The following is a 25,001-nucleotide window of genomic DNA, read 5'->3' on the forward strand; positions in this document are numbered from 1 at the left end:
CAGTCAGTGTATGTGTTCCCTCCTCTGCCTCTCATACCAAAAGTACTGAGAATCATAAGAAGGAGAGGAGTAAGAACTATACTCGTGGTTCCGGATTGGCCAAGACGGACTTGGTACCCGGAACTTCAAGAGATGCTCACGGACGAACCGTGGCCTCTACCTCTAAGAAAGGACCTGCTACTGCAGGGGCCTTGTCTGTTCCAAGACTTACCGCGGCTGCGTTTGACGGCATGGCGGTTGAACGCCGGATCCTGAGGGAAAAAGGCATTCCAGAAGAAGTCATCCCTACTCTGGTCAAAGCCAGGAAGGACGTAACCGCAAAACATTATCACCGCATTTGGCGTAAATATGTTGCGTGGTGTGAGGCCAAGAAGGCCCCTACAGAGGAATTTCAACTGGGTCGTTTCCTTCATTTCCTGCAAACAGGACTGTCTATGGGCCTAAAATTAGGGTCCATTAAGGTTCAAATTTCGGCCCTGTCGATTTTCTTCCAGAAAGAACTGGCTTCAGTACCTGAAGTTCAGACATTTGTAAAAGGGGTGCTGCACATACAGCCTCCTTTTGTGCCTCCAGTGGCACCTTGGGATCTCAATGTGGTGTTGAGTTTTCTAAAGTCACATTGGTTTGAACCACTTTCCACTGTGGACTTAAAATATCTCACATGGAAGGTGTCAATGCTGTTAGCCTTGGCTTCAGCCAGGCGTGTGTCAGAATTGGCGGCTTTATCATATAAAAGCCCTTACTTGATATTTCATTCTGACAGGGCGGAATTGAGGACTCGTCCTCAATTTCTACCTAAGGTGGTTTCTGCATTTCACATGAACCAACCTATTGTGGTACCTGCGGCTACCAGGGACTTAGAGGACTCTAAGTTGCTTGACGTTGTCAGGGCCTTGAAAATATATGTTTCCAGGACGGCTGGAGTCAGAAAATCTGACTCGCTGTTTATCCTGTATGCACCCAACAAGCTGGGTGCTCCTGCTTCTAAGCAGACGATTGCTCGTTGGATTTGTAGTACAATTCAGCTTGCACATTCTGTGGCAGGATTGCCACAGCCAAAATCAGTAAAAGCCCATTCCACAAGGAAGGTGGGCTCATCTTGGGCGGCTGCCCGAGGGGTCTCGGCTTTACAACTTTGCCGAGCAGCTACTTGGTCAGGGGCAAACACGTTTGCTAAATTCTACAAATTTGATACCCTGGCTGAGGAGGACCTGGAGTTCTCTCATTCGGTGCTGCAGAGTCATCCGCACTCTCCCGCCCGTTTGGGAGCTTTGGTATAATCCCCATGGTCCTTACGGAGTCCCAGCATCCACTAGGACGTCAGAGAAAATAAGATTTTACTTACCGATAAATCTATTTCTCGTAGTCCGTAGTGGAAGCTGGGCGCCCATCCCTAGTGCGGATTGTCTGCAATACTTGTATATAGTTATTGTTACAAAAATTCGGGTTATTATTGTTGTGAGCCATCTTTTCAGAGGCTCCTTTGCGTTTATCATACTGTTAACTGGGTTCAGATCACAAGTTGTACGGTGTGATTGGTGTGGCTGGTATGAGTCTTACCCGGGATTCAATATCCTTCCTTATTATGTACGCTCGTCCGGGCACAGTATCCTAACTGAGGCTTGGAGGAGGGTCATAGGGGGAGGAGCCAGTGCACACCACCTGATCCTTAAGCTTTTATTTTGTGCCCTGTCTCCTGCGGAGCCGCTATATCCCCATGGTCCTTACGGAGTCCCAGCATCCACTACGGACTACGAGAAATAGATTTATCGGTAAGTAAAATCTTATTATTACACTCGTCATTTTTTTCTTTAATAAATTCTTGAAGACAGTATATAATTTAAATTAAGACTGGATTATTATGCTGATTCCAACTACTACTTCTGTTTATTTGCTTATTTTATATCTAGTAATAGTTCACTTCCTTTCCCCCCCCCTATAGATAGTCACTATTTTTATATATCAGCTATGTCGTACCCATCTACTTCTTATACCTCCCTTTCACACAGACACTTTCTCTCCCTGACACGTTAACATTTTTGCTATGGGTCCACACAGTTCTAGTTATGCCCCTGCCCAGGACAATAACATTTTTGTTACCCCTATCTGCGATGGGGGGCGGCAAATTACTGCCTTGCCCCAGGTGACAAAAATCCTAGTTTTGGCCCGGATGTACCTCAATTTTGTTTAATTTATACTTTCACAGAGACTCTGCTTCTCCAGTTACTTTCTAAATATTATCCTTTATTTCCCATACCTGTATCTCTGATCCGTATTTATTCACCCAATACTGTCTCTCTGTATCAAGTCTTCTCTTGGGAACAAACAAATTTCTAGTTGATTCTTTTGTGCACATTTTATGTAAATGGAGGAACTGAGATGTCATCAGTGATGTTATCGCTAGAGTAACCCTGGATGGAGAAAGCACTTCTCCTTTTACCATATAACTTCAGTGCTTGTGTGTGTGGTGGCTGTCCCATAGCACAATGCCGAACGCAAGAGGATGGTTGCTGTATGGTGAGTGTTCTGAGACATTGGGGGCTCCAAAAACTGAGGAGAACCAGTGAGTGAAATATTGTTACTATTATAAATAATATAAAAGCTTTAACAGTTATGTAATATTGTGTGTGTGTATATATATATATATATATATATATATATAAAACATATAATATGTTTATCATTTAGTGTTAAAGTATAATTCTAACTTTTTGGTAACTATTGTGTGCAGGGTCAGACTGGACAAGAGGGGTGCAGGGGAAACCCCCAGTTGGCCCCACTGACTGAGGGCCTACCCCCCTCCTCTAGGGATCAGGTTCCAGACCGTGCATTTTAATTATATATTATACATATGTTACATAATACTGCACAGGACTATGGTGTATTTTCTGGATTACGTTCAATATCTCGGCTATCGGGATCTCAGCAGCCGAAATACCGGCGCCAGAATCCCAAAATCCGCCAGAGTACGGACACTGGAATCCAGAAAACATCAGGATCCTGACACCGAAATCTCGACAACTGGGATACCGAAGGCAAGTATGGGATTTAGGATTGGGGTAGGGGCATTTATCCGCCATTCGAGGGGGTTAGGGTTAGGCTGCGCTGGCAGGGAGGTTAGGGATAGGCTGCAGACAGAGGGTTTAGGGTTATCCATCACTGGGAGGGGGTAAGGGTTATGCACCACTGGAGATGGGGGGTGGGGGGGTGTAGGTTTAGGCAGCGGGGTGTGGGGCAATGGGTTTAGGCACTCACCGGGGAGGTTAGGGTTAGGCTGATAAGAGGTTAATAGAGAGTATATGTATACTGTGTGTGATAGCGTAGTACAGAGACAGAGAATGTATACTGTAAGACAGTCATGGCTAACCTTGACACTCCAGCTGTTGTTGAACTACACATCCCAGCATGCCCTCCATCAGTTTTAGCAAGACCTAATAGCAAAACTGTAGCAGGGCATGCTAGGATGTGTAGTTCAACAACAGCTGGAGTGTCAAGGTTAGCCATCACTGCTGTAAGATGTTAATAGAGAGAGTATACGTATACTGTGTGTGATAGCGTAGTACAGAGACAGAGGATGTATACTGTAAGAGGTTAATAGAGAGTATACGTATACTGTGTGTGATAGCGTAGTACAGAGACAGAGATGTATACTGTAAGAGGTTAATAGAGAGTATACGTATACTGTGTGTGATAGCGTAGTACAGAGACAGAGGATGTATACTGTAAGAGGTTAATAGAGAGTATACGTATACTGTGTGTGATAGCGTAGTACAGAGACAGAGATGTATACTGTAAGAGGTTAATAGAGAGTATACGTATACTGTGTGTGATAGCGTAGTACAGAGACAGAGGATGTATACTGTAAGAGGTTAATAGAGAGTATACGTATACTGTGTGTGATAGCGTAGTACAGAGACAGAGGATGTATACTGTAAGAGGTTAATAGAGAGTATACGTATACTGTGTGTGATAGCGTAGTACAGAGACAGAGATGTATACTGTAAGAGGTTAATAGAGAGTATACGTATACTGTGTGTGATAGCGTAGTACAGAGACAGAGGATGTATACTGTAAGAGGATAATAGAGAGTATACGTATACTGTGTGTGAAAGCGTAGTACAGAGACAGAGGACGTATACTGTAAGAGGTTAATAGAGAGTATACGTATACTGTGTGTGATAGCGTAGTACAGAGACAGAGGATGTATAGTGCATGAGAGAGGTCAGTAGAGACCATTGATATATGCTCTGTGTGGTTAATTACAGTAATAGAGTGAGAGATGTTTGGGAGAGATTTATATAGAGAGAGTTGATGTATACTATTACCAGAGGCAGAACTCCGGTAGGCAATGAAGTGGCTGCCGCCGGGCTCCTGCCCTGAGGGGGGCACAACTCCTTAGGGTTGCTATCACCATCAGTGGGGTACTGGAGTCCCGACAGGCAACCGCAGCCATGGAGAGTTGGAGGCACCATCATACCTGAGTGATGCAGGCTGTCTCACTGTTCTGTGCAACTATTTCCCCCCCTTAAGGCAAGTACTGCAGTCTCCTGGTTCTGGCTTTGGATGGCCTTCGGTGTTGCTTCCATCGATGGTTACCATTGATGGTTACACAAACCATCGATGACAGACAACTATTCTGTGCATTGTCATCAGTTGTTTTACCCTTGTCGATTATGCACATGTACTGTGAATGCCGCTGTTTCTGTGCGAGAGCTGGGGGCAGGGCTGAGATGTTAATGTATGGTGGGGGCAGTGCAGGTTTGCTGGCTGACAGCCTATCAGCCCTGTGCAGCAACAGCAGGACTGAAAACGACAGGGAAGGAGGAGGGAAACCATTGGGCAAACAGCTACCATCCATAGTGTATAACATCTGGTTATGTACCATTGATGATAAAAATAATCAACCACAGGCCATCTCGACAACCGGGATGCCGAAGGTAAGTATACAAGTATACATGGGACTTAGGGGGGAGAGGGGGGGGGGGCATTTATCCGCCACTCGAGGGAGTTAGGGTTAGGCTGTGCAGGCAGGGCGGTTAGGTATAGGCTGCAGACAGGGTTTAGGGTTATGCATCACCGGGAGGGGGTAAGGGTTATGCACCACCGGAGGGGGGGGGGGGGTGTAGGTTTAGGCAGCGGGTTGAGGGGCAATAGGTTTAGGCACTTACCGTGGAGGTTAGGGTCAGGCTGTCGTCACAGTAGGCTAGGGCGTTAGGGGATGAGTTAGAATACATAACTCACCCCAGTCGGGATCTTCTACATCGGTATGTCAGTGTCTGTATTCCGAGCGCCGGCATCCCATGCACCGGAATCTTCTACCCAGCCCGTATATGCATGATTATGATGGGGCCCAGATGGTACACTCTCTAATGGTTAGTCAAGCCTCTGTATTGGCTGGCCATATACCTAAGCATGGCCCCCTACCACTGCATTCCTCCGTTGGGCCCTTCATGTCTCAGTCCAACACTAATTGTGTGTTCCATCATTTTCACCTATAAATAATTCAAAACTATTGGAAAGATTATTGTGTTAAGATGTGACCACACAATGTGGGATGGTTATTGGAGCATAGTGTGCTGTTATTCAGGACATACACAACTATAAACTATTTTAAACATATTATTTCTGTTGTCCTCAGGTCTCTGTGTCTCAGCTTGCTGCTGCATGGTGACAGGTGAGATACTGGGGAAATAATAATATGCGCCAGTATTGTGCATGGCTGTTAAGGGGTTACAGGGTATCGATGTCTTCTAACAAAGAAGGAAAAGGATAATGTTGTGTGTTACTTGTAGCCACTTATGCTTTTATTGTCAACTGCAAATTGTGTATGGTACATAGGGTCTAATTCTGATTTAGGAATAAAGTAAGCAAGAGCAACTAATTGTGAATCAGGGCAAACCATGTTTTGGACTTCCTATTGGAAGTCCTACCTGCCAGTCACCCGGATGACATGGAGTCCCACTGGGAGGTGTTTCCTCCCTCTGAGACTGCCAGATCAGGCTGCGATTAGCATAGAGCTAGCTTCCTGTAGGAAGCCACTCCCTGTCTGATCGTCAGCCCAATCTGGCTTCTATGGGCTGCAGGTGATGCGGTCCATAGTATCCTTGGGCAGTGGCGTCACAAGGCGGGTGCGGGGGGTGCGGCCCGCACCCGGGTGTGACACCTGGAGGGGGTGACACCAAATGTCAGCTCCTCCGCAGTGACAGGAGCCAGGTGCTGCAGTGAGAAAGTCTCCTACAGCACACGGCTCTGCCATAGCAGAGGAGCCGACAGCACACTGAAACCGTCTCTGGGGAAGCCCAGCATCTCCGGAGATGCTGGGCACGCCCCCAGAGTGACGATAGCAGTTTCCCCACGAAGCCACGCCCCCTTTTTTTTTACCGCGATCGCGGCAGTACATCAGGGGTGCGCACCGGGTGTCACCACACCTGGTGACGCCTCTGTCCTTGGGTTTGCATATGTGCACTCAAGCTGCCGCTTGTGCACATGTGCCGGTCCCTGAGCCTGTCAGCTCCAGTGCGCAGGCACCATGACCTGGATGGGGAGTGGCTTTCTCCTTTCCATCATGGGTAGCGGCAGCCCAGCCACCCACAAAAGGTAGGAGCCACCGCTGTTATACGATATCATAATCACCACTTTACCTGTTAATCTCCTAAAAATAGCCCAGATCTGTGACTCTGTGCCTGTGTGTATAACGCTGGGCGTGGCTAGGAGCTCTCATTGGGTTAGCAGCAGGTCTATCACAACCAGTCCACAGCTGATTGGGCGAGAAACGCCCTCCCACACAGGTTACATCCAATATGAGGATCTGCCCTTTGGCTGCTGTGTGTTCCCAGAGCAGGATTAACAATGAGGCTGATGGAGCTGCAGCTCCAGGTCCACACCCCAAAATAGGCCCACTGCATCTGCAGCAACACACCCTCCAACAATTTCCATCTAAAAATTGCGACAAATCCGAAAAGGGGCATGGCCACGGGTACAGTGCCGTGGGCACGCCCCTTTTCATATACTTTCAATGGGAGTTTGGAGAGCCAAAAATTGGTACAGACAGTAAAAAAAAGGGACTGTACCTGATAAAAAAGTACAGCTGGAGGGTATGCCACTGCATCTGCAGCAAGTCTCTGTGCTGTAGATAGGGAAAAAAAAACCTTTTACTGCAGCGTCCTATGGGGGTTATTCTAACCCGTTCGCACGCTGCACTTTTTCGCAGACATGTGAACGGGTCAGAACTGCGCATGCGCGAGGGCGGAAATGCGCAGACGCGTCGCTGCCTGGCGACGGCCGTTGCCGGGCAGCGATGAGAATAACGAAGAAAATGTTCGCACCAGCAAACAAAAGAAGATTGACATGAAGAGGCCGGCCGGAGGCGTCCACTGACCGTTTCCAGGAAGTGTCCGTCCGAACGCAAGCGTGCCCAGCCGTATCCAGGGAGGGATCATGACGTCGGCTCCATCCTGGATGATCGCAGCGGGTGAGTAAGTCCTGAGCTGTGCAGAAACTGCAAAAACTTTTGTTTGTGCAGCTCTCTGCACAAGCGTTTGCAGCACTGCACTGCGATTCCCCCTCCCCTGTAGGCGGCGACTACGTGATCGCAGCAGTGATAAAAGTATCATGCTAGTGATCAGGTCGGAATGACACCCTATGTCCTGCTGCCAGTCCACCTGCCCCTTTCGGCATCAACAATCCCCGCTCCCTAGCCGCGGCGCACAGAGCCGGCCCTAACCAATATGATGCCCTAGGCAAGATTTTGTCTGGTGCCCGCTAGCACCGCCGCTAGTTCTGTAGGAGATGCCTGGCATGAGTCAGCTGGCAGCTCTGCTAACGTCGGGCGCCTTTTGTTTATGAAAATGCATCTTATTTGCATTTTACTATGTGGCTAGGACGCACAAGCAGCTTCTGCTGATTAAAATGATATGCAGTATGCCTATATTCTGTGTGCGACTGCGGCTGTATCTGCATCGAAATGCTACATTACAGTGATTTCCAGGAATACACTGCAACGTAGCATTTCTTATGCAGATACAGCCGCAGTCACACACGGAATATAGGCATGCCGCATATCATTTTAAGCAGCAGAAGCTGCTGGTGCCCCTAAGCATACCAAATGCCCTAGGCATTTGCCTAGTTTGCCTATGCCTAAGGCCGGCGCTGGCGGCGCAGGTGGAACAAAAGCCGGTGCAGCCACCGGCATAGATGTGTATGAAAGCGGCGCAGCAAAAGGCTTTCAGTGCCCTCCCTGCGCCACATACTCTGAGCCCAGGAGTCTCCCCTGCGCGTCATGTCACAGAAGTGCCTCCCCGCCACAGCCACGACCAGATCCCCAGAGGCGCTGACTCCGCAACACAGCACCTGGGCTGCCGGCCTGGAAGCCCCGAGATGGCTTATGTAACGGATAGAGTGGGTGATATTGCGGAGGGTAATGTCTGGACGCTGAATCAGTGTAAAAGGTGACAGTGCTGTGTAGTGCAGTGGGTGTGCAGCACTGACACTGCACAGCACTCTCGCATTTTATATTGATTCAGCGAGTCAGTCAGTTTTGCCAGCAAGTCACTATTGTTAGCGCCGGTGTCCCAACATGCACATTACAGAGAAGTAGAAGCACTAAATAAACTACAGCTCCGGCGCTAAGGGCTGCTGGAAGCTGTAGTTTATTGAGTGCATCTTCTTCCCTGTAATGCGGCGCGTTGGGACACTGGCAATAGTCACTGGCTGCTTGGCTGCTGTGCGAGTCTCTGGGAGAGCCACTGCCAAAGGGAGGACAGCAGCTTAGCTGCTTCCAGGAGGAGAAGCAGGAGAAGCATTACCCACCCCTCCCCACTCGCAAAGCCTCCAGGCCCCATCCACGGCACCCCCACCCCTCCCCTCCACCAGCTGTGGGGGCTCTGGACTCTCTCCCGCACCAGCCCCTTCCCCACCCGTGGCACCACCGCACCCGCCCCTCCCCCACCCGTGACACCCTCGAAACCGCTCCTCCCCCACCCGCGGTGGCTCCGGTCCCCCTCCCCCACCCACAGCACCCACACACCCACCTCTCCCCCACCCGTGCCCCCACCGCACCAGCCACACCCATGGCACACCCGCAACGACCCCTCCCCCACCTGCGGCACCCCCGGACTCCCTCCCCCATCCGCGGCACCCCCTGACCCCCTCCCCCATCTGTGCCTCCCCTGCACCTGCCACTCCCCCAACCACCACTCCCCCAACCACAGCACCTACTAGGTGATTCATCAAGCCCTGCTGCGCTGTTCACGCAAGGGGCTACGACCCCTTAACCATTGCACACCCTTTGTCCGTGCAATATTTAACCACTCACACAATTATGATTGTAGGTAATACTCCATATAATACAAATATTGCATGCCACAAGGGTGTGCAAGGGTTAAGGGGGCGTAGCCCCTTACGATGGTGTGAAGAGCGCCCGTAGGGTGCGATGAATCACCTAGTATATATATATTTATCTATACACATATATAAATATGCATACCTCTCCTTCCTTACACCACACACCCCACAGTCTGTGTCTCTCAGATCCCTCACCACATCCCAAAGTGCTCACCATTCCTCTCTTACCCTGAGGAGAGACTCATCTCACATCCCACTAGAACAGGCTGGCACAGGGCACGGGAATTCTGGCCAGCGGAGCTGCTACCTTTTCCCGTAACTGCCTGCAACAGAGCTGGACCAGGAAGAGTGGGTCCACACTCGCACCACACAGTCACTGTGTGTGAGAGGCTCCTGTCACTCTGTCTTCAGCTCACTGCCCTATTTGGACAAGACGGCTCACATGCCTGCTGAGCACTAAGTTGCGTATCCTTGGGGTCCCTATCTTTGGGGCTCGTACAGGTGTCCCCTTTGACCCCCTCTGTCGCCGGCCCTGCTTGGATGTATACTGTGTGTGACAAGATAATAGAGACAGTGGATGTATACTGTAAGAGGTTAATAGAGAGTATATGTATACTGTGTGTGATAGCGTAGTACAGAGACAGTGGATGTATACTGTAAGAGGTTAATAGAGAGTATACGTATACTGTGTGTGATAGCGTAGTACAGAGACAGAGGATGTATACTGTAAGAGGTTAATAGAGAGTATACGTATACTGTGTGTGATAGCGTAGTACAGAGACAGAGGACGTATACTCTAAGAGGTTAATAGAGAGTATACGTATACTGTGTGTGATAGCGTAGTACAGAGACAGAGGATGTATAGTGCATGGGAGAGGTCAGTAGAGACCATTGATGTATTCTCTGTGTGGTTAATTACAATAATAGAGTGAGAGATGTTTGGGAGAGATTTATAGAGAGAGAGTTGATGTATACTATTACCAGAGGCAGAACTCCGGTAGGCAGTGAAGTGGCTGCCGCCGGGCTCCTGCCCTGAGGGGGGCACAACTCCTTAGGGATGCTATCACCATCAGTGGGGTACTGGAGTCCCGACAGGCAACCGCAGCCATGGAGAGTTGGAGGCACCATCATACCTGAGTGATGCAGGCTGTCTCACTCTTCTGTGTAACTCCCCCGCTTAAGGCAAGTACTGCAGTCTCCTGGTTCTGGCTTGGGATGGCCTTTGGTGTTGCTTCCATCGATGGTTACCATTGATGGTTACACAAACCATCGATGACAGACAACTATTCTGTGCATTATCATCAGTTGTTTTACCCTTGTTGATTATGCACATGTACTGCGAATGCCGCTGTTTCTGTGCGAGAGCTGGGGGCAGGGCTGAGATGTTAATGTATGGTGGGGGCAGTGCAGGTTTGCTGGCTGACAGCCTATCAACCCTGTGCAGCAACAGCAGGACTGAAAACGGCAGGGAAGGAGGAGGGAAACCATTGGGCAAACAGCTACCATCCATAGTGCATAACATCTGGTTATGTACCATTGATGATAAAAGTAATCAATCACAGGCCATCAATGATTATGAATCCCTAGTCCTGGCCGACGGCCACCACTGTGCAGAGAGGATGGGGGTCTCTGACGGTAGCTTATGGGTCCTAAGTCTCCTCTGTGTGTTATACTGCCGCTTGTTCCTCCACAGAGTCTGCTGTCTGTCAGCACCCATCACTGATGGACACCCAGAATCCATGGTACAGGCTGGGTGTTACAGTGTGTGGGGGGCACAGGCTGGGTGCCGCTGTGTGTGATGGGGTACAGTCTGGGTGTTGTTGTGTGTGCTCAGCATCTCCGTCCACTGCCCCACCAATGCACCCACCGCCCCCCCACCAATTATATTTCCACTGTGCCCCCAACGTAATAAAAAATGAATTGTAATGGGTTCAATATATATTTATAGATATATATGTAAATATATTTATAGATATATATGTACATATATTTATTTATAGATATATATGTATATATATTTATATATATATATATATTCAGTTTTCCAAAAGTGCCCGGCACTCCTGCTCCTTAAGGCAATTTGCTGCGGTACCCTCCGAGTGGATTCAAATAAACACACACTAATAGTTCCAGGTAAACAGCGGCACTCTGCAGACTTTCATAATGCTTAAACAGGTGTCAGTTTTATTCAAGCCAAGCCGACGTGTTTCGGGGACTCTCCCTGTCCTCAGGGCCAGTTAACCAGCCAAATTGTGTCTGGTTAACTGGCCCTGATGATGGGGAGAGTCCCCGAAACATGTCGGCTTGGCTTGAATAAAACTGACACCTAAATGCAAAAAGAGATTTATGAAAACCACACAAATTGGCGTAGGGAGATGCTGCCTGTGGAAAAAATTGACCCAATTGGATATCACCCCTAATCCAAAATATTTTATACACGAAACTAGAGCAGAGTAGGATCAATTAATTCCTTTGGCGCATGGGAAAGGGCAACGGGGATTATAACAATAATAAAGTAACTTTCCTGTCTTAGAAAAGTAACTAAGATTCTAGTATTTGCGTACCCCCACTCACACTGCTAGGGAGTGGGTTACACCCATCAAGGTATCTTTGTTCTTCTAAATACGGATGAAATCTGAAATACTTGAAATCTTAATTCTTGAAGAATAAACCTGGGTATCGTACCCCAACTCACACGTCACTAGAAGTGTAGACTCCTATCAAGGTTTCTTTTCACTGTTCAAAAATGTGGTTCCTGATATATATTCATAATCAAGGATAGCCTCATATAAATGAAAAAAAAAAAAAAAAATAGAAAAAGAAACAACCAATATGTAGTATAGCTTCTTTCACATATGAAATTCATTTATATAGAACAGTTCCCGTGTCTCAAACACACCCAGGAAGGTATTAATGTGTATACAGTTGTCTACTTCCCAGGCACCATTTACACAGGGCCCTTACCCGGTCTTTAGAACAAATGTGCGTACCCCTTACTCACACAGTGGACAATGAGGTAACTCCTTAAAGGTATCTTTCACTCGTCAATCGGGCGTACCGCAACTCATAAGTAGATCTACAGCATAAATATCTTTGCGTACCCCAACTCTCGCTGTTAAGGCGTGAACTGCACACTTCAAGGGATCTTTGTTCTTCTAAATACAGGCAAAATTTGAAATACTTGAAACCTTAATTCTTAGAAAATAAACCTGAGTATCGTACCCCAACTCACACGACAATAAAGGTGTAGACTCCCATAAAGGTTTCTTTTCACCGCTCAAAAATGTGGTTCCAGGTGTATATTCATAATCAAGGATAGCCTCATAAAAGTGGAAAAATGAAAAAAGAAACAACCAATGTGTAGTATAGCTTCTCTCACATATAAAATTAATTTAAATAGAGCTATTCCCGTGTCTCAAACACACCCAGGAAATTTTTATTGTGTATGTAGTCGTCTACTTCCCAAGCACCATCTACACAGGGACCCTTAACCGGTCTTTAGAACAAATGTGCGTACCCCTAACTCACACCGTGAACAATGGGGTAACTCCTATAAGGGTATCTTTCACTCGCCAATTGTGTCTGCTGGGTGTACCCCAACTCACAAGTAGGTCTGCAACATAAATCCCATAAAGGTATCTTTGCTGGATCCCTCTGTCACAAATGTTTTCTAGCCGGGATCCCCATCAACATGAAACTCTTGATCTCGCAAAATATATTTTTAATTTGTTCCTCAAAAGGCACATATACATAGGTCCAAGAGCGTATAAATGTGCAAATATACAATAAAAAGCAATACAAAAAGTTCCATAAAAATCAATAAATTCCAACATAAAAAACAAACTAAAAAATCAGTAAAAAAATGTCATCAAATACAAACAAGTCCGTAATTAACCACTGTTAAGAATGGCTACTCACACAGCAGTCTGCCGACGTGTTTCGGTCCTTGGACCTTTGTGAAGACACCTGTTTAAGCATTATGGAAGTCTGCAGAGTGACGCTGTTTACTTGGAACTATGTGTGTGTGTGTGTGTGTGTGTGTGTGTGTGTGTGTGTGTGTGTGTGTGTGTATATATATATATATATATATATATATAAATAAAATCAGTGGCGTGCGGTGAGGTCAGTGGCTGGTGAGGCACTACAGTCATAATGTCCGCCGGATCCTGCAGATGACCCCTACCACCGCCGAGCCAATGCCCGCTACTGCCTCTGAGCCGATGCCTGCTGCCACCACCAATGGCTTACAAACTTGCCCACCATCAACTGACCCAGCACTCTGACACTAATTTGCATCTCAGTCCGATGCCGCCAATGCCCGCTGCCTGCCTGCTCATCATACTTGTGATATATTGTACATTTTTATAGAAAAAAAATAAAATTAGTGTTTGGGACTGGGAAGCGAGTGGGAGGAGGACATAAATGCAATTTTGTTGTCCAGGGCTTCCATTAACTTAATGGAGAAGGGTCTGAATGGGTTAAAAAATGTAAAAAAAAATGCGTGAGGTCCCCCCTCCTAAGTATAACCAGCTTGGGCTCTTTGAGATGGTCCTGGTTGTTTAAATACTGGGAAAAAATTGGACAAGGGTTCCCCGTATTTAGACAACCAGCACCGGGCTCTTAGACCGGTCCTGGTTCCAAAAATACGGGGGACAAAAGATGTAGGGGTCCCCCGTATTTTTAAAACCAGCAACGGGCTCCACTAGCCAGGGACATAATGCCACAGCCAGGGGACAGAGTTATGTAGGTCCCTGCGGCCGTGGCATTACCCCCTCCCAACTAGTCACACCAGGCCTGGTCCCCCCCCTCCAGGCACCCAAGGGCTAGGGGTGAAGCCCGAGGCTGTCCCCAGCACCCCTGGGCGGTGGGTGCTGGGCTGATAGCCATAGGTGTGTAAAAAAAAAAAAAATTTTTTTGTTGTTGTGGAACTACAAGGCCCAGCAAGCCTCCCCCGCTTGCTGGTACTTAGAGAACCTCAAGTACCAGCATGCGGGGAAATAACGGGCACACTGGTACCTGTAGTTCTACAACAACAAAAATACCCAAATAAAAAAAACCACACACACCGTGAAAGTAAAAATGTATTAAAACACACTCGCATACTTACCTACATCCCACGCCGGTCACGTCCACTTGTCCATGTAGAATACAATAGGGGTACCTGTAAAAATGAAAATTATACTTACAAACGAAGTAATCCACAGGAGGAGAGAGAGAGAGAGAGAAATTAATGAATATTATGCACTCGCTGACGCGGGAAGGCGTTAGCACAGACAGGGGAGAGTGCTGCTGCTGCTGGCTGGGAGGATGGAGCAGGCGCCCCCAATAGTTGTGACCCCTCTAGCTGAGCCCCCAGTAGCTTTGACCCCTGTAGCAGTGCCCCAGTAGCAGTGCCCCGAGTAGTTGTGACCCCTGTAGTTGTGCCTCCAGTCGCTGTGCCCCCTATAGCTTTGCCCCCAGTAGCTGTGCCCCCAGTAGTTGTGCCCCCTGTAGCTGTGCCCCCAGTAGCTGTGACCCCTGTAGTTGTGCCCCTTGTAGCTGTGCCCCCTGTAGCTTTGTCCCCAATAGCTATGCCCCTTGTAGCTGTGCCTCTAGTCGCTGTGCCCCCAGTCACTTTGCCCCCTGTATCTTTGCCCCTTGTGGCTGTGCCCCCAGTAGTTGTGACCCCTGTAATTGTGCCCCCACTTGCTATGCCCCTTGTAGCAGTGCCCCGAGTAGTTGTGTCCCCTGTAGTTGTGCCCACTGTAGCTTTGCCCCCAGTAGCTGTTACCCTTGTGGCAGTGCCCCCAGTAGTTGTGACCCCTGTAATTGTGCCCCCAGTGAACCCATTATAATACATTTTTTATTAAGTTGGTGGCACAGTGGAAATTGGTGGGGCAGCTGTTTGTGTACACTCAATTTCATTTGTAAAGGCTCTGGGAAGTTCAAGGTAAATTGCTCATCTTCCACATTGTACACACAACTGCAGCGCTCACCAAGCACCATGTCACCACATGTGCAGGCCAAAAAGCATAGTGGTATAGAATAAATACATTCACCCTAGTATGGATGATAGTCCTCAGTTTTTGCAAAAACAGATTAGAAGAGTTGGTTGTCAAAGAAATCTTTTCCTTCACATGAGGCAAGCCTGATTATTCCTTGAAACCACCTGAAAAATAAGTACCTCTTTTCCCAATGGGAATGGGAATGACGAGAGGTAAGAATACATATAAAAACATAGCATGTCATCCAATCACATAACGGATATATCACCAAAGGGATCCTCAAAGCCACATGGATCGATAGTATGGAATACTGGCAAGCTTTCCGGATGCCTAACCAGTATGCAGGATCAAACCCCAGGCAGATGGTCAGAAATCCGTGTGGATCAGAGTCAAATGCAGAATAAAAACAGGAACCACGCTTAACGCGTATCGGACGCAAAGTCCTTCATCAGAAGCGTGGTTCACAAGCACTGATAGTCCGTTTATAAACCCCCATTCATTAGGAATACCAGCTGTCACCAATCTCCACTGAATCTCACGCTCTTAGACGAGCGCCTGCGCCGTCATCGTCGACGACCGGAACCGGAAGTGACGCTTGCGGTTCACCCGCGTTCCACGGATCCGGAAGTCATATCGGCTGCTCTCCATAGCCGCGATGGTCAGCTACTCCTGCGTTCCATTCATCAGGAAGTATTGGAAACTGTTCTCTACAGGCGCAGTGGAATATTTCACTTTACAGGGAGATCTGTATGGCATCCATATACCAATGGGGTCTTCATAGTGTCCATATATTTATAAAATCCCAAGCAATATAAATTCCATGTTGCAGTGCATAAAAATAAAAGAAAAAACAGCATGTATCAATAGTAATTATAGAATGTATGTAAAGTAGTATAGAGCAGTAGTGGGACTGAGAACTACATTAAATAAGAAAACATTTGAGCTCAAAGTCTCCATTGAGACCCTTTGGGATAAGAGTGCCCAAACGATGTATACATTTCATCTCTGCTTGGGCCAATCTCTTTTCTAAATCCCTAGTTCTCCACTTTTGTTGTACCACTTGTTTACCCCCAAAGTTTTTTTAAAAAACAAGTGTCAGACCAATGTACTTTCTTAAAATGTGAGGATACATTATGGGTGTCTAAGCCCTTACGAATATTGTATATGTGTTCGGCCCACCTCACCCATGCACTCCTTCCTGTCCTACCAACGTAGGAGAGGCCACAAGTACATTCGAGCACATATACAATATTCGTAGTATGGCATGCGATAAAATACCGAATGGGATAAGTATGACCATTCACAGTATACTCTGTAAATTTCCTCACTGGGACTTTCACTGTCTTATACATCAGGCATTCACCGCATCGATGAAAGCCCTTAGTTCTTACACTCTGCCTTATTTCTGTATCTAGACTACTTTTTACAAGTTGGTTTTTTAGGGATGGTGCCTTTCTATAAATAAAGGTGGGTCTATTAGGTAACACATCACCTATTACTAAATCCCGCTTTAGGATATTCCAGTTATTGATGAATATTTTTTCTATTCCTTTAAAGGACTTACTGAATTGACTTATGAAAGCCCATTTAAACCGATCCTCATTAGTATTCAATTTCTCTTTCATTTCCAGCAACTTAGTCCTTTCTACATCGTCCACTTTTTTCTCGCTATATCAACAGTTCCTGATGTATACCCCTTTTGCACTAACCGGCCTGAAAGATCATCTAATTGTTGGTTACATGTATCTACATCAGAACAGTTTCTTTTGACTCTTATAAACTGACTGAATGGTATCCCATCCAGCCAGTTTGAATGATGTTGGCTGGTTCTGTCAATGAAACTGTTTGAATCAGTTTCTTTCCTGTAAGTTTTGGAATGGACCTGACCATCCGAGATATAAATACTTAGGTCGAGAAAAGATACTTCCTTATTACTTTTGGTCAACGTAAATTTAATGGCCATATTGTTTGAATTTAATGTATTGCAGAAAAGTAGCAATGACTCCTCATCACCCCGCCAAAAAAAGAGTACATCATCGATATAGCGCCGCCAGGACACCAGGCCCGCCACCAGAGTGCCACAAGGCCAAATCTGGATATCCTCCCAGTACGCCATAAACAGATTTGCGTAGCTGGGGGCGAAACTGGTGCCTATGCCGGTGCCAACCCGCTGTAGATAAAATGTACCGTCAAAGAAAAAATAATTATTAAGCAGAATAAACCTAATACTGTCCAATATAAAGGTTTTGGTGAGATCACTATAACTACTAAGATTTAAGAAATAAGAGACTGCTGTAAGTCCTTTCTCAAGATCTATAATCGTGTACAATGTACACACATCAGCGGTACAGAGAAAGTCTCCCACCTCCCATTTATATACTGTTAGGCTTCTTAAAATGTCTGCTGTATCTTTGACAAAAGATCTGGTCATCACCACTAATGGCTGCAGATAATAGTCAACCATTGCTGAAAGATTACTGGTTAGACTATTGCAGCCCGATATTATCGGTCTGCCCGGAGGGTGGAGGGAGTCCTTATGGACTTTTGGGAGAACATACATGGTGGGAATGGATGGATTTTTTATGTTCAGAAACTCAAATTCACCTTTTGAGATGATATTATTATCCAGTGCTTTAGTGCTTAGATCCAACAGTGCTTTAGCAATCCGCACTGTGGGATCCGTCCTGAGTTTCTGATAGGTAAAACCATCATTTAATTGCTTATATACTTCCTCCATGTATGTCTCCCTCCTCATAAGGACCACACCTCCACCCTTATCTGCTGGTTTGATAACCAGGTCCTTGTCATCTCTTAATGATTGTATAGCCTCAAATTCCTTTTTAGTTAGGTTAGGTCTATTTTTATTTTTAGGGACTTTTTGTATTTCCTTTTCAATTTGTTCACAGACCACTTTATTGAAAACCTCAAGGCAATTTCCTCTGGACTGGGTGGGATAAAAGGTTGATGGCACTTTAAAGCGGGACACTTCCCCAGAAGCCTCTACTCCTGGACTATCAGTCTCCTATTTTGAAAGAAACGTTTTATAGTGAGCTTTTGAATGAACTCTTGAACATCTAAAAATATATTGAATGAATTAGGTTTACTAGAGGGTGCAAAGTTAAGACCTTTCTGTAACACTTTAGTCTCATGGATAGATAAGGATCTATCGGACAAATTGAAAATCTTACTTTCCGAAGATATTTCAATAGTTGGCTCTTGAGCTGAATTATGATCCTCACTACCTGTGATATTTTCAGGTGGGATTTTAACTTTATTTTTAAATGTTTTGGTTTTAGTCTTTTTACCTGCCCTTGTACCTCTTTTTGTTCTTGTATATTTTTTCAGATTGGTAATCGTGGCCACATCACTATTTCCTACCTCCTTCCCAATGGGGTCCTTGGGCCAAATTCTAAAAAGAAGTGGAATTCTCCTCCTCTCTATTTCTTAATGGTATATATCTATTGGAGGTTTTTATCTCGAATGATCTATTTGTAGTATTGGTCACATTGTGTCTAGGGTAATACTGATAATTCCTTCTCTCATTTTGTTCATTATTTCTCCCCCCTCGGGATTCATAGTTCCTCCATTGATCTCCATAGGAACTCATGGTGTAATTCTCCCTTGGAGGATAGGGAGCTGTCTCACATCTAGGTTGATAAGCTATGTGATTATTTTTCCTCCATGTTGCAAAAAATGAATAAGAGTACAAGTGAATTGAGAGAGAGGAAACAAAAGAAATTCAAAAAAGATTCCATCAAAAAACAGTCTCCAGACTCTGAAATTGAAGTACCAATGGTAAGGGAGGTGGAGCAAAGGGTCCCTGTGAAGAAAGTACAATCTAGGAATGTAAGGAATAGACCCATTGGCTTTGATAGAAACCCAAAAGGGGATAACTATCGTAACTATAACCATAGATCAGAAAATCTTCCTACATGGAGGAAATATAATCACATAGGTTATCAACCTAGACATGAGACAGCTCCCTATCCTCCAAGGAAGAATTACACCATGAGGTCCTATGGAGATCAATGGAGGAACTATGAATCCCGAGGGGGGAGAAATAATGAACAAAATGAGAGAAGGAATTATCAGTATTACCCTAGACACAATGTGACCAATACTACAAATAGATCATTCGAGATAAAAACCTCCAATAGATATATACCATTAAGAAATAGAGAGGAGGAGAATTCCACTTCTTTTTTAGAATTTGGCCCAAGGACCCCATTGGGAAGGAGGTAGAAAATAGTAATGTGGCCACGATTACCAATCTGAAAAAATATACAAGAACAAAAAGAGGTACAAGGGCAGGTAAAAAGACTAAAACCAAAACATTTAAAAATAAAGTTAAAATCCCACCTGAAAATATCACAGGTAGTGAGGATCATAATTCAGCTCAAGAGCCAACTATTGAAATATCTTCGGAAAGTAAGATTTTCAATTTGTCCGATAGATCCTTATCTATCCATGAGACTAAAGTGTTACAGAAAGGTCTTAACTTTGCCCCCTCTAGTAAACCTAATTCATTCAATATATTTTTAGATGTTCAAAAGTTCATTCGAAAGCTCACTATAAAACATTTCTTTCAAAATAGGAGACTGATAGTCCAGGAGTAGAGGCTTCTGGGGAAGTGTCCCGCTTTAAAGTGCCATCAACCTTTTACCCCACCCAGTCCAGAGGAAATTGCCTTGAGGTTTTCAATAAAGTGGTCTGTGAACAAATTGAAAAGGAAATACAAAAAGTCCCTAAAAATAAAAATAGACCTAACCTAACTAAAAAGGAACTTGAGGCTATACAATCATTAAGAGATGACAAGGACCTGGTTTTCAAACCAGCAGATAAGGGCGGAGGTGTGGTCCTTATGAGGAGGGAGACATACATGGAGGAAGTATATAAGCAACTAAATGATGGTGTTACCTATCAGAAACTCAGGACGGATCCCACAGTGCGGATTGCTAAAGCACTGTTGGATCTAAGCACTAAAGCACTGGATAATAATATCATCTCAAAAGGTGAATTTGAGTTTCTGAACATAAAAAATCCATCCATTCCCACCATGTATGTTCTCCCAAAAGTCCATAAGGACCCCCTCCACCCTCCGGGCAGACCGATAATATCAGGCTGCAATAGTCTAACCAGTAATCTTTCAGCAATGGTTGACTATTATCTGCAGCCATTAGTGGTGATGACCAGATATTTTGTCAAAGATACAGCAGGCATTTTAAGAAGCCTAACAGTATATAAATGGGAGGCGGGAGACTTTCTCTGTACCGCTGATGTGTGTACATTGTACACGATTATAGATCTTGAGAAAGGACTTACAGCAGTCTCTTATTTATTAAATCTTAGTAGTTATAGTGATCTCACCAAAACCTTTATATTGGACAGTATTAGGTTTATTCTGCTTAATAATAATTTTTTCTTTGACGGTACATTTTATCTACAGCGGGTTGGCACCGCCATGGGCACCAGGTTCGCCCCCAGCTACGCAAATCTGTTTATGGCGTACTGGGAGGATATCCAGATTTGGCCTAGTGGCACTCTGGTGGCGGGCCTGGTGTCCTGGCAGCGCTATATCGATGATGTACTCTTTTTTTGGCGGGGTGATGAGGAGTCATTGCTACTTTTCTGCAATACATTAAAATCCAACAATATGGCCATTAAATTTACGTTCACCAAAAGTAATAAGGAAGTATCTTTTCTCGACCTAAGTATTTATATTTCGGATGGTCAGGTCCATTCCAAAACTTACAGGAAATAAACTGATTCAAACAGTTTCATTGACAGAACCAGCCAACATCATTCAAACTGGCTGGATAGGATACCATTCAGTCAGTTTATAAGAGTCAAAAGAAACTGTTCTGATGTAGATACATGTAACCAACAATTAGATGATCTTTCAGGCCGGTTATTGCAAAAGGGGTATACATCAGGAACTGTTGATATAGCGAGAAAAAAGTGGACGATGTAGAAAGGACTAAGTTGCTGGAAATTAAAGAGAAATCGAATACTAATGAGGATCGGTTTAAATGGGCTTTCATAAGTCAATTCAGTAAGTCCTTTAAATGAATAGAAAAAACATTCATCAATAACTGGAATATCCTAAAGCAGGATTCAGTAATAGGTGATGTGTTACCTAATAGACCCACCTTTATTTATAGAAAGGCACCATCCCTAAAAAACCAACTTGTAAAATGTAGTCTAGATACAGAAATAAGGCAGAGTGTAAGAACTAAGGGCTTTCATCGATGCGGTGAATGCCTGATGTGTAAGACAGTGAAAGTCCCAGTGAGGAAATTTACAGAGTATACTGTGAATGGTCATACTCAGGGCCGGCCCTAACTAATATGATGCCCTAGGCAAGATTTTGGCTGGTGCCCCCTAGCACCACCACTGGTTGCACCTCTTTCCCAGCACCATCACCCCTCACCCAGAGCAGTCCTTATTTTGGTGTGTGTACCCCCTATATTTTAAATAGGAACAGTTCGCACATTTGGCGCACAGCCCAAAAAGGGTGTGTTTTTGCTGGCAAGGGGCATGGCCACACAATAGTAACCCCAATTCCAATTACGCCACACAGTACTGCAACTTAATTCACATTTGATCATGCGATAGTGTCCAGAATTCATATTACATCCCACAGTAGTATTACTTTACCTTATAAACATTACTCCTCACAGTAGAGCCCCTTATTCACATAACATCACATTGAATTGCTCCTTATTCACATTACACCACACCCTATTGCTCTTTATTCATATTAGATGACACAGTAGTGCCCTTTCTATACGCAACGCCACATAGTAGAGCACCCTATACACATAATGCCACACATTAGTAATGCATTGATACACATAATTCCACACAGTATTGCCCCTTATACATTATTAATGTCCTTATAACATAATGTGCCTTACACATTATGACAACCTTTATTAATGCCCTTTTACACATAATGTCCCTTACATATATGCCGCACATTATTAATGCCCTTATACACATAATGACACATAGTGCCCCCTACACATTTGCTGAACATTATTAGTGCCCCTATACACATAATGACACACATACAGTAGTACCCTGTAACACATATACCACACATTATTAATGCCCTTATACACATAATGACACACATAGTGCCCCTTACACATGTGTTGCACATTATTAATGCATTTTTACATGACACACATAATGCTCCTTACACATATTCCGAACACTACTGCACAACCAACCCACTCACATGCACACAGCACTCACACTTCCACTAACACTGTGACCTCTGCCTCTGCTTGGATACAGATGTGTCCCCATAAATCTTGCCTCAATGCTAACGTCGGGCACCTTTTTTTTATGAAAATGCATCTTATTTGCATTGCTATGTGGCTAGGATGCACAAGCAGATTCTGCTGATTAAAATGATATGCAGCATGCCTATATACTGTGTGAGACTGTGGCTGTATCTGCATATGAAATGCTATACAGAATATAGGCATGCCGCATATCATTTTAATCAGCAGAAGCTGCAGATGCCCCTAGGCATATCAAATGCCCTAGGCAATTGCCTAGTTTGCCTATAGCTATGGCCGGCTCTGGTCATACTTATCCCATTTGGGATTTTATCACATGCCATACTACGAATATTGTATATGTGCTTGAATGTACTTGTGGCCTCTCCTAGGTTAGGACAGGAAGGAGTGCAAGGGTGAGGTGGGCCGAACACATATACAATATTCGTAAGGGCTTAGACATCCATAATGTATCGTCACATTTTAAGAAAGTACATGGGTCTGACACTTGTTTTTTTAAAAACTTTTGGGGTATACAATAGAGATGAGCGGGTTCGGTTCCTCGGAATCCGAACCCCCCCTGAACTTCACGCTTTTTACACGGGTCCGAGGCAGACTCGGATCTTCCCGCCTTGCTCGGCTAACCCGAGCGCGCCCGAACGTCATCATCCCGCTGTCGGATTCTCGCGAGGCTCGTATTCTATCGCGAGACTCGGATTCTATATAAGGAGCCGCGCGTCGCCGCCATTTTCACACGTGCATTGAGATTGATAGGGAGAGGACGTGGCTGGCGTCCTCTCCGTTTAGATAGAGAGTGAGACACTTGATTTACTGGAGCATTAGGAATTTAGGAGTACTCAGAGAGTGCAGAGTTTTGCTGATAGTTATACTAGTGGTGACCACCAGTTTTATTTATTATTTAATATAATCCGTTCTCTGCCTGAAAAAAAACGATACACAGTCATATACCATATCTGTGCTCAGCCTCAGTGTGCTGCATGATATGTATATCTGTATATCATCTATGTATATCTGACTGTGCTGAGTAGTGCTCACTGCTCACACAGCTTAATTGTGGGGGAGACTGGGGAGCAGTTATAGCAGGAGTACATATTTAACAGTGCACACTTTTGCTGCCAGAGTGCCAGTGTGACTGACCAGCAGTGACCACCAGTATATTGTCTGCCTGAAAAAGTTAAACACTCGTGTGGTGTTTTTTTTTTTTTTATTCTATAAACGCATTCTGCTGACAGTGTCCAGCAGGTCCGTCATTCATTATATTTCTATCTTCTTCATACTAGTAGTTTAGGAGTCTGCAGTGCTGACAGTGTCCAGCAGGTCCGTCATTATACAATATATACCTGTCCTGCAGTAGTGATATATATATATATTTTTTATATCATTATCATCCAGTCTATACTAGCAGACGCGCAATATGGTAGTCCACGGCTGTAGCTACCTCTGTGTCGGCAGTCGCTCGTCCATAATTGTATACCTACCTGTGGTGGTTTTTTTTTCTTCCATCTTCTTCATACTAGTAGTTTAGGAGTCTGCAGTGCTGACAGTGTCCAGCAGGTCCGTCATTATACAATATATACCTGTCCTGCAGTAGTGATATATATATATTTTTTATATCATTATCATCCAGTCTATACTAGCAGACGCGCAGTACGGTAGTCCACGGCTGTAGCTACCTCTGTGTCGGCAGTCGCTCGTCCATAATTGTATACCTACCTGTGGTGGTTTTTTTTTTTTCCATCTTCTTCATACTAGTAGTTTAGGAGTCTGCAGTGCTGACAGTGTCCAGCAGGTCCGTCATTATACAATATATACCTGTCCTGCAGTAGTGATATATATATATATATTTTTTACATCATTATCATCCAGTCTATACTAGCAGACGCGCAGTAGGGTAGTCCACGGCTGTAGCTACCTCTGTGTCGGCAGTCGCTCGTCCATAATTGTATACCTACCTGTGGTGGTTTTTTTTTTTCTATCTTCTTCATACTAGTAGTTTAGGAGTCTGCAGTGCTGACAGTGTCCAGCAGGTCCGTCATTACACAATATATACCTGTCCTGCAGTAGTGATATATATATATTTTTATATCATTATCATCCAGTCTATACTAGCAGACGCGCAGTACGGTAGTCCACGGCTGTAGCTACCTCTGTGTCGGCAGTCGCTCGTCATCCATAAGTATACTAGTATCCATCCATCTCCATTGTTTACCTGAGGTGCCTTTTAGTTGTGCCTAGAGATGTGCACTTGAAATTTTTCGGGTTTTGTGTTTTGGTTTTGGGTTCGGTTCCGCGGCCGTGTTTTGGGTTCGACCGCGTTTTGGCAAAACCTCACCGAATTTTTTTTGTCGGATTCGGGTGTGTTTTG

At 45.1% G+C, this 25,001-nt stretch overlaps 1 protein-coding gene across 1 annotated transcript in view; it reads left to right on the top strand.

Annotated features, from left to right (window-relative positions):
- The window catches only part of LOC134934383 (adhesion G protein-coupled receptor E3-like), a 535,434-nt gene that overhangs the window by 99,055 nt on the left and 411,378 nt on the right, over positions 1–25,001 (top strand). The window contains exon 3 of the mRNA XM_063929832.1: positions 5,639–5,674. Coding sequence (XP_063785902.1) covers positions 5,639–5,674 — 36 coding nt within the window. The remainder of the gene's footprint in view (positions 1–5,638; positions 5,675–25,001) is intronic.

This window comes from Pseudophryne corroboree, chromosome 6 (assembly GCF_028390025.1).
Source record: "Pseudophryne corroboree isolate aPseCor3 chromosome 6, aPseCor3.hap2, whole genome shotgun sequence".
Classification (NCBI taxonomy): Eukaryota; Metazoa; Chordata; class Amphibia; order Anura; family Myobatrachidae; genus Pseudophryne; species Pseudophryne corroboree.